Raw genomic sequence first — 16,247 nt, 5'->3', positions numbered from 1 at the left:
ATGCAAAATGTGCTGCTTCATGCATCTCGCCTCAAGCAGTACGGATGGTGTAATGGTTAGCATTACGGCCTCACAGTACTGAAGTCATGGGTTCAATTCCCACCATGGCCCTAACTTTGCAGAGTTTGTATATTCTCCTCGTACTTGCGTGGGTTTCCTCCCACAATCCAAAAATATACTGGTAGGTTAATTGGCTCCCAACAAAATTAACCCTATCGTGAATGTGTCTGTGTATACATGTGATATATAAATAACTGGTAATAAATAATAAAAAATAAAAAAAATAAAAGTGTGTAACTGCTGTAAAATCAAAGGGTGCTGCTGCAACTATGGTATGGAGGGATGCGGTTACATTGCCGGCAGTCTGAATCTCAGGCAGTCCGGAAACAGACGCCGGATTCTTGACCACTGACAATGCAGACAGCTGGAATGCCGGCTAACGGGCTATTCCCACTCGTGGGTCTCCACTGCACCCATAGGGTGGAATTCAGTTGTTTGAAAAGTCGGTTGGGTGTCTATTAGGTAGGACAAAACAGACACCCAACTGACTTTTCAAACAATTGAATTCCCCACATAGAGTGGCAATAGAATTTGTGGCGAGCTTCATTGCGCTCGCCCCCCGGCATTCTGGCGGCCTGGATCCCGGCATCGGTATGCTGACCGCCGAGATCCCAGCCGCTGGCATACCATACCCAAAGCGGTATGGGGGCTAGCCTTTTATGTCAAAGTCACTTCCTACCACTAGAGAGCAGATCTTGACAACTGTAACAGTAATCAAAAGGATGCATGTAGTTAGATTGCTCCATTAGTTACTGTGTATCAGCAAGCATGGACTGACCACTAGAAGGATCTTTACTTGCCAAAGGAGGTGACAAATTGTCTACGTGCCCCCTGCTTCTGCCTCCTCTCCTTTTCTCATCAGAGCTTACAGGATGCTGTACAAGTGGACGATGCACAGACATAAATCAAAGAAATTGGAATGAGACAGAGCCGGCTCAGCATTTCAAAGCCGCCTTCATCTTTCTTTGGAGGCTAAAGTCAAATCAGTTACAGAAATGTGGGTTTTCCAAGAGTATGAGGATTAGGAAAATAAAGAATTGAAGATGAATATTGTGTTTTGGAAATTAGTAGGTACGGGAGAACTAGCCATATTGTTACTGCTCTACTGCTTCCATATACTGATTGACAGATAGTATTGGAAAAAAACAAGGAAATGTGCCTTCTACACCTGCGTTGGCACCCACATTTGCTGTATGACAGATGTCACATACATGGCGCACAGAGAGCTCCATAAAGGGCGCACTGCAGGGAGCAGGTCCAGTTCCTGAGTCCGGACCATTCCAGCTTTCACCCAATCCCTAAGTAAATTGAGAATAAAGTGGAAAACATGACATATCAGTGAGCAAGAAAGAGAGATCACCTCTTGTAAAGCGCAGTCCTTTTCCTGCAAACTCTTTCTGCAGCGCCGCCACAAACTTCTCACGGATTTTTTCTTTCTGTAAATACAGACAAATTGAAGGATAAACAACAAGAACCGTTGCTTAGTGACTGGACACTGTTCTGTCCTATAATCTCACTCATCACTTTTAACACACACAATAAGATATCTTTAGCATCAGTGCATCATCCTATGAAAACATCATACATAGGAAATCAGATTTTGTAACTGCAGGATGACTCTTGATCTATTGATATTCAGATTGTTGTGTATTATTTATTTCATAATACTGATCAGGATCCAAAATCATATATATATCATCTAGTGCAGATATTTCCAGGTTACAGTTTTATGTAATAAAAACAGAAGCAAAAGCCGGAAGAAAACAGGAAAAAGACATCACTACTTGTATTATTTGTTATTTATATGTTTACACAAGTTCCACACATAGAGGAAACCAGTACTATTTTTTTGGAAAAATAGGTTTAGGAACTACGGGTCTGAGGGCGGAGCTATTAAAAAAGTTATAGATAGTTTTAAAAAAAGAAGGCACTCAAAATAGACTTTAATTGAAACTATAGATCGATAGTTTATAGAAAAGAAGGCACTCAAAATGAACTTCAAAATAAAATGTATCTTATGGAAATTACATTGTTGTCCAGGACAGGTTCAGGAACCCAGTATTTTTCAGCAGGAACTGCTGGTTCCTGCTGAAAAATAGCACTGGAAATAACACATAATCTGCACAAGTAGCGCATAGTAACAAGCAAGAACATAACTAACATAAAGTGCTGAAATGACATAAATATAGAATACAGATGCCAGAAGGCCCTGCTTGCTAGAAACAAAAAGGGAGGGGGAGTTCAGATGGCAATATTATCTACAGAGTAGCCTACAGTACCAATATTAAAGCATATATTACATCACTGCTCTGATAATCTGTGGCTAACCTGAGGGGATTGGAAGGAGGGAAAAGTTTGAACTGCGAAGCGGAAAGAGATGGGGAGAGAGAGATGATAGCTTAAGGTAGTGGTTCCCAAACGCGGAATGCGGTCACGTGACCGGCGCTCGGGATCCCAGCGGTCAACATGCCGACGCCGGAATCCCAAGCGCTCAAAATGCCGGCAGTCAGAATGTCTACCCACAGGGTCTATTCCCACAGGGTCTATTCCCACTATGGCGAGAAGCTATGGCTTTGTTGTGCTCCATTCCAGCCCCCAGCCCCCCCCCCCCCCCGCTAGCATATGGAAGCTAGTCCTTGGTTACATGATGAGGCAGTTCTCTATGCTTGGCTTTTGTACTCAGATTACTATTTCTCAGAATTCCTGAGAAAGGTCCACATAACCCCAGTTTGCTAAGGAATTAAAAGTTTCCATTATTGAATCTGACCTTGATCACCATATACATTCGCATCGACTTTCATTTTTACTTTCGAGTACTGAAGAACACTAGGAGGTCTAATTTATGTAATAAGTTTCAAATTCCTTGATCTGTGTGGTTTCTGCGATATAGCTGTTAAATTTAAAGTGCCAATTTGTTCTCTAAGGCAAAACCTGGTTTTGCCTTAAAACAAATTGCCACTTTAAATTTAGCGGCTGTATTGCTAAAATCACGCTAGGTACAGGAATACAGAACCTAATACAGATACTGTAGTGATCGCTAAGCTTCTGCTGGACATCTGAATTGCGCTGCATGTCATCTTGGGGCATATTCATCATCATTTAACTTTCAGAATTGATTCAAATTGTAATTTTTTAACTCCATTCCCCATTCAGCAAAGCTGTAACATAGGAAATGTGACTAATATCTCCTTTATTACAGCCTGCTTCGGTAATTTTCTACACCCCCCCCCCCCCCGACGCAGCGCTCCCTTTACCAGCCAGGCAGCCCCATAATCAGTGCAGGCAGGGGGTCGGGGGGTGGGGTGGGACTGCGGCTGCAGTGCTCCCTTTATTAGCTAGGAGACACTTGTGATGCGAAGGGGAGGGGGAGGGGAATCGAACAGCTTACACCTGGATAAGGTATGCAGGGGGCTTTGGCTACACTGAATAATACACAGTCTAATAAAATGACCTTCAAATCTGTTTAAAGTGTCCTGGACGTTTAATATTTATTTACAAAGTAACAATAAAGTTCTGCTATTAAGTTCTGCAGTTTAATAACATATGATATAGCATACCTTATCTAACTCATTAAATTCAATCCTCTCCTCCTGACTGCAGCTACGGCCGATGGGCGAGATGTTCAACATTCCGTTGCGAAATTCAATGAATGTTCCCCTGTAGATCCACAAGAATGAGGGTAGAATATAAATCACTGGTAATGAGCAATTCTATGCAGAACATTATGCTGAATAAGTCATTCCCCAGAATGTAAGAATAGCACATATTAGCAGTGCTTTTCTATGATGGCACACAGGGGTAGGCAGTACCAGCACTGTTTTATCAGTCTAAGTTTTAATTACAATAACTAGTTCCACATACAGGAAGAAACCAGTTGAATAATTTCAGAAAGTAAGAAAATATTCATCCGCACACTTATTCAGAGTATGGATGACGGATCATACTATAAATCTTATAACAGCTTTAGGCGAGCACCTGCATCTTCTTTCATAGAAAAAAAAGCACCGTAAATTAGGAAGCAATATGCAATGTAAAATAACAGAGCTACATATTGATGTATTGTACTCATGCTTACACAGCAAGGTATATAAAAGGGTTACTTTCAATACCGAAATACCGTCGCAGGAATCCTGACACCCGCCAGAACACCGACACTGTAATACAGAAAACCTCTGTATCCAGACGCCCAAATCTCAGCAGCCGGGATACCGAAGGTAAATATACAGGGCGATGTTAGGATTAGGCTCTGAGGGGAAGTGGGGTGGGGGGACGGGGACATTTTGCCAGACATACGGGGGATTAGGTTTAGGCTGCTGGGGTAGGGAGGTTACGGTTAGGCTGCAGACAGGGGGCAGGGTTAGGCACCACGGGGGGAGGGGTGGGTGGGTTAGGCACTAAAAGGGGAGGGTTAGGTTTAGGAAGCAGGGTGTGTAGGGTTAGGTTTAGGCACTTACCGGGGAGGTTATGGTTAGGCACTCACGTGGGAGGTTAGGGTTAGGCTGCGGTCACGAAGGGTTAGGATCATGGGGTTATGGTGGTGAGTTACAATACATAACTCAACCCTGTCATCAGGATGCTGGCGTCGATATTCTGAGCACCAGCACCCTGTGCTTGTTTCATGCTTCATTATACCCCATTTTAACATGAAAATGACCAGTGCCCCTGTATGAAAGATATACTGCTGCTTCAGAATGAGGGGGCAGATTTAGAGATGCATGCAAGTACGATCGCAAATTGCCCATGAATTTTATGCATGGGCCAAATGAGGATATTTACCAATATACATGTGGCTGCACTCCGGGCTGTCGGAAGACGACAAGGGTCTAGGTACTGGGGGTTGTGGGCAAATATGGGAGGCACGAGCATACCCCCTCCCAAAAAAATGTGACAATGTCCCCCTCAGCAGCTGAACGGGGCCAACTGATCCATCTTTCAGACCCGTCAGAAAGGCATGTCTGTGAGTCACTCCTACACATACCTGTATGCAGCCTGGCCCCGCCCACCAGCCCTGTCACAGCTGAAAACACCCACTGACACGGGGTTACTGCATTAAAAGGTGGAGCCAGGTGCAGTATGAATGACAAGGTGATGCCAGTAAACGCATCATTGGCTGGTGGAGAAGAGTGGAGGTGTCACAGTGTGAGGTTCCCGGAAGTGGCGTGTGTGCCTGGAGCAATGAGACCTGGGCCAAAGGCAGGTTCGGGTAATCAGTACACGCATGCTCCTCTCTCTGCGACCCCGGCTGCCCTTCCACTTATCCATTCACTTAGTTTCATAGCCGTCATCATTATCAGTGTGCACTTGCGCTAGCCCTACACTAAGCTCAAGAGATGCGCCTGAAAATAGACAAATCTCTGCATAGCCCATAACTCTATATGTTCTTACTAAACTTAGCGTACGTATAAACACCTAGTTACCACAAAGTGACGTCATTTTGCCTGCAAGTGGAGCTGCGGCTGATTTGCATACAATTCTGAATCGCCTGTAGAAGCATGTACTAAGCTGGGAACGGGATGTACTTATGTGACCGGTGTTCAGGAGACCGCCGGTCACAATATCTCCCTCTACATCCAGCCCCCTCACAATTCCGATGGTCAGCATGCCGACCAACAGAGACTATTCCCACTCGTGGGTATCCACGACACCCATAGAGTGGGAATAGAACCCGTGGCGACCACAGTTCGCCACCGAGCCCGCAAGGGGCTTGTTGTGCTCGCTGTAAATGAGGCATCATCAGTAGACATGTTTTCACCAGTTTCGCCAATGAGTACCAACTCTATGGAAATTGTGCAGTTGTCTCAGTGGTTTTATAAGGTAGCGCTCAGTGTCTGACAGGGGCCCATATTAAAGGGTGTGGCCAGCCTCCACAGAGGTGTGTGTAACCCTATATATATATATATATATATATATATATAAAAAAACAATGTAAGAACAGATAGTATGAGCGCAAATAACAAGGTAAAAGCTTTTTTTAAATATGCTACAGGCGATGCAAGTACTGACACCCAACTGTGAGGATTGATACAACTGCTGTGAACAAAAAAGACCAGGCCTACTGACGAAGTCGAATGACGAAACGCGTATGGGCGTGGTCTGACGTTTGGATTTGGAATTAAGAATATTCCGTTTGCACGGTGGGGTAAATCATATGCTGGTTATACGAGCGGTGGTTTGACCGCCTTTTATGGTACGGGTTTTACTTGTCACCAATTTGGACTTTTTAAATAAAATTCCTGTACTCTTTTAATGCACTATTGGCGCTCCCTGCTTCTTCAATTTTTTGGCAATATATATATATATATATATATATATATATATATATATATATAGTAAATACTGCTAGTACATAGTAATGTACAAGATTAAGAACAGCAATGCACTGTGGAGAATACACCATAGTCCTGTGCAGTATAATGTACAATTCAAGTGCACAGTCGGGAGGTTCCCTTGTACTCCTGGGGGTCAGTTCAACTCAGGCACCACTACATACATTGCACCATTTTTATGGATCCTAGGTCACAAAACTGTCATTGTGATTTACTATCTACTTTTTTTACATAAAAATAAATGGCTTGTTTTAAAAACAGTAAACAATTATATTTTACATATTATGATTTGGAATCTTTCCTTAAACAACTCTTGTCAGTGAGGAGCTAAAGTGAAACATGTTTTATGTGCGCGTATTCAGTTTCTGGTGCATATATGTAATAGATATACCACTCTTGGGTGTGCGATCGCACTCTGATATTCAACCACCCGAGAGTGCGACCACACACCCAAGAGTGGTTTATCTGTCTTATAAAATGGTCCCTATTGTGACAAAATAGTTGTATGTGGAGATGAAACATATGTCTTTGTATGATGCCTAATTTACAGGTGATCACTAAAATCCAGCTGCAAAAGTCATCTTAAACACAGATGTTTGCTGATTGAATAAATTATCATTGTACAAGTCCTGTGTGATAAGGTCTGATGTCATATTATTTTAGTTATGTGGTACATTTGTCATTTGGGAAATGTTTCTGTCAGAAATATCAGCCATAGGGGCATATTCATTATCCTTTTTTATGTCACAATTTCTGCACTCCTGTATCTCTTCACAAGTTGCCGGGACACAAATGTAAAGTGCAAGCGGGGGGGGAGAGGGGGGGAGGGCACGGCTGCAGCACTGCCTACATACAAGCCAGGCAGCCCTGTACAGCTCCGGGGGATGGGGGAGAGGAGAGACACTTAAGATGCGGGGAGGGATTGGGCAGTTTACACATGGATGGGGGGGGGGGCTTTGGCTACTGCTGTGGGTTACTCTGGCGGTGACATGCGCAGTGGGAGGAAGTCCTAATGGACACCTCAGCTGCAGGGGGGAAAATATCACTTTTCCTAAAACCTGCTTCTCAAAATTTGCAGTATTTTGGAAAATAGGATTTTAATACCTACCGGTAAATCCTTTTCTCTTAGTCCGTAGAGAATGCTGGGGACGCATCAAGAACCATGGGGTATAGACGGGATCCGCAGGAGACATGGGCACTTTAAGACTTTGAATGGGTGTGAACTGGCTCCTCCCTCTATGCCCCTCCTCCAGACTCCAGTTACAGGAACTGTGCCCAGGGAGATGGACATTTCGAGGAAAGGATTTATTGTTAAACCACGGTGAGCATCTTACCAGCTCACACCTCAAACATGCCGCAGAACGTGGCATTCCACAGAATACAAGCCAACGGAATGAACAATTGCAGCACCTGGCTGACAAGAAACATAACACAACATGTGTGTAACCACAAATAATCACTGCAGATATAGTACGCACTGGGACGGGCGCCCAGCATCCTCTACGGACTAAGAGAAAAGGATTTACCGGTAGGTATTAAAATCCTATTTTCTCATACGTCCTAGAGGATGCTGGGGACACATCAAGAACCATGGGGTTATACCAAAGCTCTAGAATGGGCGGGAGAGTGCGGACGACTCTGCAGTACCGAATGACCAAACATGAGGTCAACCTCGGCCAAGGTATTAAACTGTATTATTTAGCCAAATTGTTTGCTAAAAGGCTGCTCGGCAAAGTTGCAATGCCGAGACTCCCCCGGTCAACCGCCCCGGACGAGCCCACCTTTCTAGTAGAATGGGCCTTCACCTATTTCGGTAACGGCAATCCTGCCGTGAGATGAGCATGCTGAATCGTACCACAGATCCAGCGCGCAACGGTCTGCTTGGAAGCAAGACACCCAATCTTTTTGGAAGCACACCTTAGACACTCCACATCTTCGGCACCACCCGGGATGCAGAGCACCGCACCGGGTATGCACCTTTTTCAGTGTGGTCTGCTGCGCTCCGAAGGGGTTCTTGTTTCATGCTGCAGGATCCCGATGTGCGCCTTCCTCCCCGCTGTTACTGTCACGGTAAGCATTAGTATCGTTTACCGCAGAGGCCATTTTCTGAGGCATATGTGTTAAACCTCAGGAACTGAGATGCCCTTCTCACCATACAGCTGTGTGGCCGAGCCGGGCGGGGGGACAGTCAGGAGAAGCATGCCGGATATCAGCAGCAGAGGGTGCGGGCTGTACATACTTGAGGCAGCTGGATATTCAACAGTGCTGAAAGCCTCCGGAGCCCGCACCCCCGGAGCTGCAGTACACCGGCAGAGGACACCCATCCCCCGAACCCTGCGTAGCCCAAAGCCGGAGATCAGCAGCATGTTGAACGCGGAAGTAGAAGCTGCTTATTGCCGGTCAACGTGCTGCTGATCTCCGGCTTTGGGCTCCGCACGTGCCTTACAGCCCCCACCCTCGGCTGCTGATATCCGGCATGCTGCCCCTGCTGCTGGCTTTCCACCCGCCCGGCTCGCCCACCCAGCTGGATGGTGAGTGAGAAGGGCATCTCAGTGCCCGTGGTTTAATACATATCTCTCTTCAGTAAATGGCCATTAGTACATCCCACACACACTGATTACACACACACAGACTGGCCACCCCCAAATCCTACACACACCCACTCAGACTACACACACACATTCTCATACTTTCCTCTCCCCCACACACACACTGGACTGCAAAAATGTACACACACTGACACTGTTCCACACACACAATTAACACACACTCACTGTCCCACACACACAATTAACACACACGCACACTGTCCCACACACCAGTGGCGTGCGGTGAGGTCAGTGACGTGCGGTGAGGCACTACAGCCATAATGTCTGCCGAATCATGCCGATGACCCCTACTGCCACCGAGCCAATGCCCGCCACTGCCTCTGAGCCGATGCCCGCTGCCACCACCAATGGCTTACAAACTCGCCCACCATCAACTGACCCAGCCCTCCGCCACTAATTTGCAACTCAGTCCAAAGCCGCCAATGCCCGCTGCATGCCTGCTCATCATACTTGTGATATATTGTACATTTTTATAGAAAACAATAATAATTTGTGTTTGGGACTGGGAAGGGAGTGGGAGGAGGACATGAATGCAATTTTGGCTTCCATTAACTTAATGGAGAAGGGTCTGAATGGGTTAAAAATTAAAAAAAAAAAAAACTGCGTGAGGTCCCCCCTCCTAAGTATAACCAGCCTCGGGCTCTTTGAGCCGGTCCTGGTTGTTTAAATACTGGGAAAAAATTGGACAGGGGTTCCCCGTATTTAGACAACCAGCATCGGGCTCTTAGTCCGCTCCTGGTTCCAAAAATACGGGGGACAAAAGATGTAGGGGTCCCCCCGTATTTAAAACCAGCACCGAGCTCCACTAGCCAGGGACATAATGCCACAGCCGGGGGACACATTTATGTAGGTCCCTGCGGCCGTGGCATTACCCCCCCCCAACTAGTCACCACTGGCTGGGGTTCCCTGGAGGAGTGGGGACCCCTTAAATCAAGGGGTCACCCCCCTCCAGGCACCCAAGGGCCAGGGGTGAAGCCCGAGGCTGTCCCCCCCATCCGTGGGCTGTGGATGGGAGGCTGATAGCCATGTAAGTAAAAAAAGAATATTGTTTTTTGTTGTTGAACTACAAGGCCCAGAAAGCCTCCCCCGCTTGCTGGTACTTGGAGAACCTCAAGTACCAACATGCAGGGAAATAACGGGCCCGCCGGAACCTGTAGTTCTACAACAGAAAAAGAGAGAGAGACTAACCTGCTGCTGCTGCTGGGGAGACCACACACTGCAGGGCCACGACGGGAAGACGGAGCTGGCGGAGGAGGGGGAGAGCCGCACACCGCCGCTCCTGTCAGCGGCAGCGGAGGAGGACGGGGCGCACACTACAGACGCCAATAACCGCCGGGACAATTAACACACACAATTAACACACACTGTCCCACACACACACACACACACACACTGTCCCACACACACACACACACACACAATTAACACACACGCACGCACACTGTCCCACACATACAAATAACACACACGCACTGTCCAACACACACACACAATTAACACACACTCACACTGTCCCACACACACACACAATTAACACAACCACACAATTAACACACATTCACACTGTCACACACACACACAATTAACACAACCACACAATTAACACACATTCACACTGTCCCACACAATTAACACACATTCACACTGTCCCACACACACACACAATTAACACACATTCACACTGTCCCACACACACACACACACACACACACACAATTAACACACTCACACTGTCACACACTCACACAATTAACACACACTCACACACAATAAACACACACACACTGTCCCGCACCCCCCTCTCCCGACAGAAAAAATATATAAACATAATTGTAAAGCCCGCTCACCTGTTAAGGTCGCGCGCGCGCACCTCCGAGGTCGCGGTCGCGCGCACGCGCGATCGCGTACAGTACAATGTGCAGGGAGGAGGGGGGGGATCCGGGGAGGCTCCTGGCTGCCGCTGCCTGTCCAGTGTGACAGGCACAGTAGCCGGGGAGACAGGGAGAGCACCGCAGGTAGCGCCGGCGGAATCCCTGTCGCATGGGGTGAGCGGGCCGTGCCGGTGGCGCCCCCACTGTTGGGGCTTCCACAGCGCCCAGGGCACGTGCCCTGCTCGCCCCGTGCTAGATACGCCTCTGCGGACTAGGATTGGGCAGTCAACCGCCATGTCGTCAAATGTAGCCGCGGTAAATTCTAATACACGCACGGCCCCTGCCGCAACAGGTCTTCGCACAAAGGAAAAAAACAGGGATCTCCTATGAGTAATTCCTGGGATCTGGATACCAAGCTCTCCTTGGCCAGTCTGGGACCATGAGGCTCGCTCGAATTCCCTTTTATGATCCCAGAACTTTTGGAACGAGAGAAAACGTAGGGAATACATATACCAACTGAAAATACCCACGGTGCCACCATTGCATTCCCTGTTCCTGTTTGAGGGTCCCTTGACCTGGAACTCTGAAGCTTCTTGTTAAGACGAGATGTCATCATTCCTACTTGAGGAAATCCCAAAGACATGTCACCTCTTCAAGGACTACTTGGAGGAGGTCTCCCCTCCTCTGGATGGATATCGTGTCTGCTGAGGAAGTCTGCTTCTCAGTTGTCCACTCTTGGAACGAACATCGCCGACAGAGCGCTTGTATGATTTTCTGCCATTGCTGTTCTGCTTTTCGTCTGTAGAAAACAGTTGTAAACGGCCCTTAACTCTAGACCGTTTATGTGGTGACAAGTTTCCTAACTTGACCATCTTCCTTGGAAGTTTTCCGCCCTGTGTGACTGCCCCCCCCCCCCCAACCTTGGAGGCTTGCGTCCGTGGTCTCCAGGATAGAGACCTGGATCTCGAACCTGCTCCCTTCTAGGAGGTGAGAACTGCGCAGCCACCACAGGAGTGAGATTCTGGTCTTGGAAGACAGGATTATCCTCCGGTGTATGTGTAGGTGGGAACCGGACCACTTGTCCAACAAGCCCCACTGGAACACCCTGGCATAGAACCTGCCAAACTGAGTGGCCTCGTAGGCCGCAACCATCTTTCCCAGCAAACGAATGTATTGATGAATCGACACTCTTGCTGGTCTCGGAATTTGTTGAAGAACTGTTAGGGAGAGTGCAATGTTTTGCACCAACTGGTTCCTTGACCTCGCCGTTATCAGGAGACCGTCCCAGTATGGGAAAATTGTGACTCCTTACTAGCGACAGAGAACCATCATTACTGCCATTACCCTAGTGAAAATCCTTGGAGCCATGGATAGACCAAACGGCAACGTCTGAAATTGTTTAATGACAACCCTGAATTGCAAACCTCAGGTAAGCCTAATGAGGAAGAAAATGTAATTAGGCCTCCGTTATGTCTGAGACCATGAAAAATACTCCTTTTTCCAGATTGGAAATCACTGCCCTGAGAGATTCCATCTTGGATTTGAATTTCTTTAAGTAGAAATTGAGGGATTTCAGATTTAGGATTGGTCTGAACGAGCCGTCTGGCTTCGGGATCATAAAGAGGCTTGAATAAAAGCCTTCTCCCTGTTGTGACAGGGGAAACCAGGCCAATGACCTGATCCTGATACAACCTTTGTATTGCGTCACATACTACCTCCCTGTCCGGAGGAGAATCGGTAATTTGAAAAATTGGTGAGGGGAAACGTCTGGAAACTCCAGTATGTACCCTTGTGACACTATTTGTAAAAACTCCCGGGTCCAGGTCCGTTCCAGGACTGACTAAAGAGTTTTAGACGTGGCCCCACCAGTGTGGGCTCCCACAAGAGAGTCCCAGCGTCATGCGGTGGATGTGGCAGAAAACAGAGAATGATCTCTTCTTCTGTGATCTTGAAGAGGTTGCGGACCTCTTCCCTTTTCTCCTTCCTCTACCTGCAAAGAAAGAGGAATCTGTACCTATTGGGCCGAAATGACTGCATCCGACAATGATGTGTCATCATCCGCAGTGAGGGAACATAGGGCAAGAAGGCGGACTTACCAGCGGCAGCTGTCGAGATCAAATTAACTAGGCCGTCACCAAACCAGGCTTCACCTTCATAGGGAAGAGACTCCCCTTCTTCTCGGAGTCCCCATCAGCATTGCATTAGTGAATCCACAACGCCCTCCTAGCCGAGACCGCCATGGAATTGGCCCGTGAACCCAAGAGTCCTATATCCCTTGCAGTCGCACGAAAGTATGCTGCAGTGTACCTGATATGACCCAACATAAAGAGTATCCCATCTCTCCCCAGGGTATCTACATCGGATGACAAGGTACCCGACCATATTTGAATACTACTAGTCCTCCATGCGCATGTAATGGCAGGACTAACTAACGTAGTTGTGTACACATAACTAGAATATAACGTAGCTTCCTACATACGATCCGCTGGATTTGTGACAGGGCCCCGTGCAGAACAGGGGGCGACTCCCACTTTATTCTGTCCGCGGCAGGAAAAAGAAATAAACAATCAGAATCGTCATGAGGATTTGAAAACATCTTGTCAGGGATGACCCAGACTTTCTCACATAGAGCTCTCAGCACATGAGAAGGAGGCACGATACCTCAGCTTTCATTATTATATATATATACAGGTACACCACCTATTTTCCGGCATCCTCGGTTCCAGTGCCGTGCCGGATTATCGATTTTGCCGGATTAACGGTGGAAAATAATTTTGCACCTTCAGAACATTCAAGTTTTAGTGCTGTATGATATAACTTAGCTTGTTCCTGTACCATGATGCCTGACAAGTCTACACCATCACTCCGACGTTGTCGAAACCATTCCAACAACACTCGATCAAGCTCAGTGCTTTTACTAGATTTCATAGTTTTCCTAATGCTCATTTGCTTCTTAGATTGACTTTCTGCAAAGAACTGTAATATTTTCTCCCTGTGTTTTTTTATGTCATACACTGTTGAGGAACCGAGACCGTATGTATCACACAGCTTCTTCACTGAAACACAGCGGTCGAGTTTTCGTAATATCTCAACTTTGGCCTGCACCGATATAGACTTGTGTTTACGCTTTATTCCTGTACCATCACTGTTCTTGGAAGGCATAGCAGCACTACTGTCACTTGAACTGTCTGCGAACGCCATAACAGCCCCACTGTTGCTTGCTGTGTCACCTGCAGTGCCCTCAGAAGCTGTACTCACTGACACTTGTGCGCGCTGTGTCTTCCGCCCATGTGCGGTACTTGCTGTGACCTTGGACGCCATAACAGCCCCACTGATGCTTGCTGTGTCACCTGCAGTGCCCTCAGAAGCTGTACTCACTGACACTTGTGCGCGCTGTGTCTTCCACCCATGTGCGGTACTTGCTGTGACATTGGACGCCATAACAGCCCCACTGTTGCTTGCTTTGTCACCTGCAGTGCCCTCAGAAGCTGTACTCACTGACACTTGTGCGCGCTGCGTCTTCCGCCCATGTGCGGTACTTGCTGTGACCTTGGACGCCATAACTGCCCCACTGATGCTTGCTGTGTCACCTGCAGTGTCCGTGGAAGCTGTACCCACTGACACTTGCGCGTATTGCGTGTTACGCCCATGTGCAGAAAATGTTCCGGATTAAAGGATGTCCCTAACCCCCTTTAATCCGGACAAATCAAAATTGTCCGGATTAAAAGAGGTTCCGGATCATCGGTTGACGGAAAATCGGTGGTGTACCTGTATATACATATCCACACATAGACCCTTCTGTCAGGAACAGCCAGAGTCCCCAGCGACGTCTTTAATGTGCACTACTGATGTACTGAATGCTCTTTTTTTTTTTTTTTTAAGCGTAACTAATCAGGAAACATTATGGTCGACATAGGAAGACACAGTATCCGTGTCGATATCAGAGAGTAGTAACTGGGCAAAATAAAAAAGGGGTCTGCGGGAAATATAGCTATGAACATGACATCCATAGATATTCTTACGTCCGTGTTTGGTACCTGGGACACAGATTTATGCAACCTTACTATGTATATATGTATATATATGTATATATATATATATATATATATATATATATATACATACATACATACATACATACATACATATACACAGTGGCGGATCCAGGGGGGGGGGGGCACGGGCTGTCATTTGTGGCTACCCCCCCGTCCCCCGTCCCCCCCCCCCGCGGCGTCGGCGCCGCACAGGGAGATGACGGGCGCCCGCTGAGATTGTGTTACCAGCGGGCGCCCGTCTCCCTGCACAGCGGTAGCCGGAGGCAGGAGCTCAGTACTGAGCTCCGGCTTCCGGCGCTGTCACTGCGCCGTGCGCTATGGGAGAGACGTCAGTCATGACGTCTCTCTCATAGTACTGAGGAGAGGACGCCAGCCAGAAGGAGGACTGCAGCGGCGCGGGAACGGGGCTCGGTAAGTATTATGTTTTTTCTTCCTTAATGCAGCGGGGGCATCTCCTGGGGGAAACTACGGGGGGACATTACTACTGGGGGGGGGGCACCAACAAGGGGCATTACTACTGGGGGGGGGCATCAACAAGGGGCATTACTACTGAGGGGGGGCATTACTACTGGGGGCATTATAACTGGGGGTATCACTACTGGGGGGGCAGCTACTGGGGGCATTATTACTGGGGGGGGCAGCTACTGGGGGCATTATTACTGGGGGGCACCTACAGGGGCATTACTACTTGGGGGCTAAACTACAGGGGCATTACTACTTGGGGGCTAAACTACAGGGGGAGCCAAACTACTGGGGGCATAACTACAGGGGCCAAACTATTGGGGGCATTACTACTTGGGGGCTAAACTACAGGGGCATTACTACTTGGGGGCTAAACTACAGGGGGAGCCAAACTACTGGGGGCATAACTACAGGGGCCAAACTATTGGGGGCATTACTACAGGAGGCTAAACTATAAGGGGGGCATAACTACAGGGGCTAAACTGCAATGGGGCATTACTACTGGTGGCTAAACTATAAGGGGGGCATAACTACAGGGGCTAAACTACAATGGGGCAAACTATAGGGGGGCATTACTACTGGTGGCTAAACTACTGGGGTCATAACTGCAGGGGCATTACCACTGGGGGCATAACTACTAGGGCGCTAAATGACTGAGGGCATTACTACAGGCAACATTACTACTGGGGGCAATACGGGCATTGCATAAGGGACACCACTACTATGGGGTCTATATAAGGGGCACTACCAGTACAGTGGACATTGCATAATGAGCGCTACAACTGTGGGCATTGTATAAGAAACGCCACCTCACATGCACCGAAGCTGCACGCAAATGTACTTGCCCCTTCCATGGTGCCCCCC

The 16,247-nt window shown here is 47.6% G+C and overlaps 1 protein-coding gene across 2 annotated transcripts in view; it reads right to left on the bottom strand.

The window, feature by feature from the left end:
• PMM1 (phosphomannomutase 1) overlaps positions 1–16,247 on the bottom strand; it is a 103,301-nt gene that overhangs the window by 5,900 nt on the left and 81,154 nt on the right. For both annotated transcript variants that reach the window (XM_063940461.1, XM_063940462.1), the window contains exons 5-6: positions 3,618–3,717; positions 1,421–1,496 (exon numbers count right to left, since the gene is read on the bottom strand). In XM_063940461.1, the coding sequence (XP_063796531.1) occupies positions 1,421–1,496; positions 3,618–3,717 (176 nt within the window). The remainder of the gene's footprint in view (positions 1–1,420; positions 1,497–3,617; positions 3,718–16,247) is intronic.

This window comes from Pseudophryne corroboree, chromosome 9 (assembly GCF_028390025.1).
Source record: "Pseudophryne corroboree isolate aPseCor3 chromosome 9, aPseCor3.hap2, whole genome shotgun sequence".
Classification (NCBI taxonomy): Eukaryota; Metazoa; Chordata; class Amphibia; order Anura; family Myobatrachidae; genus Pseudophryne; species Pseudophryne corroboree.
This window is presented reverse-complemented; position numbering and strand designations above follow the sequence as displayed.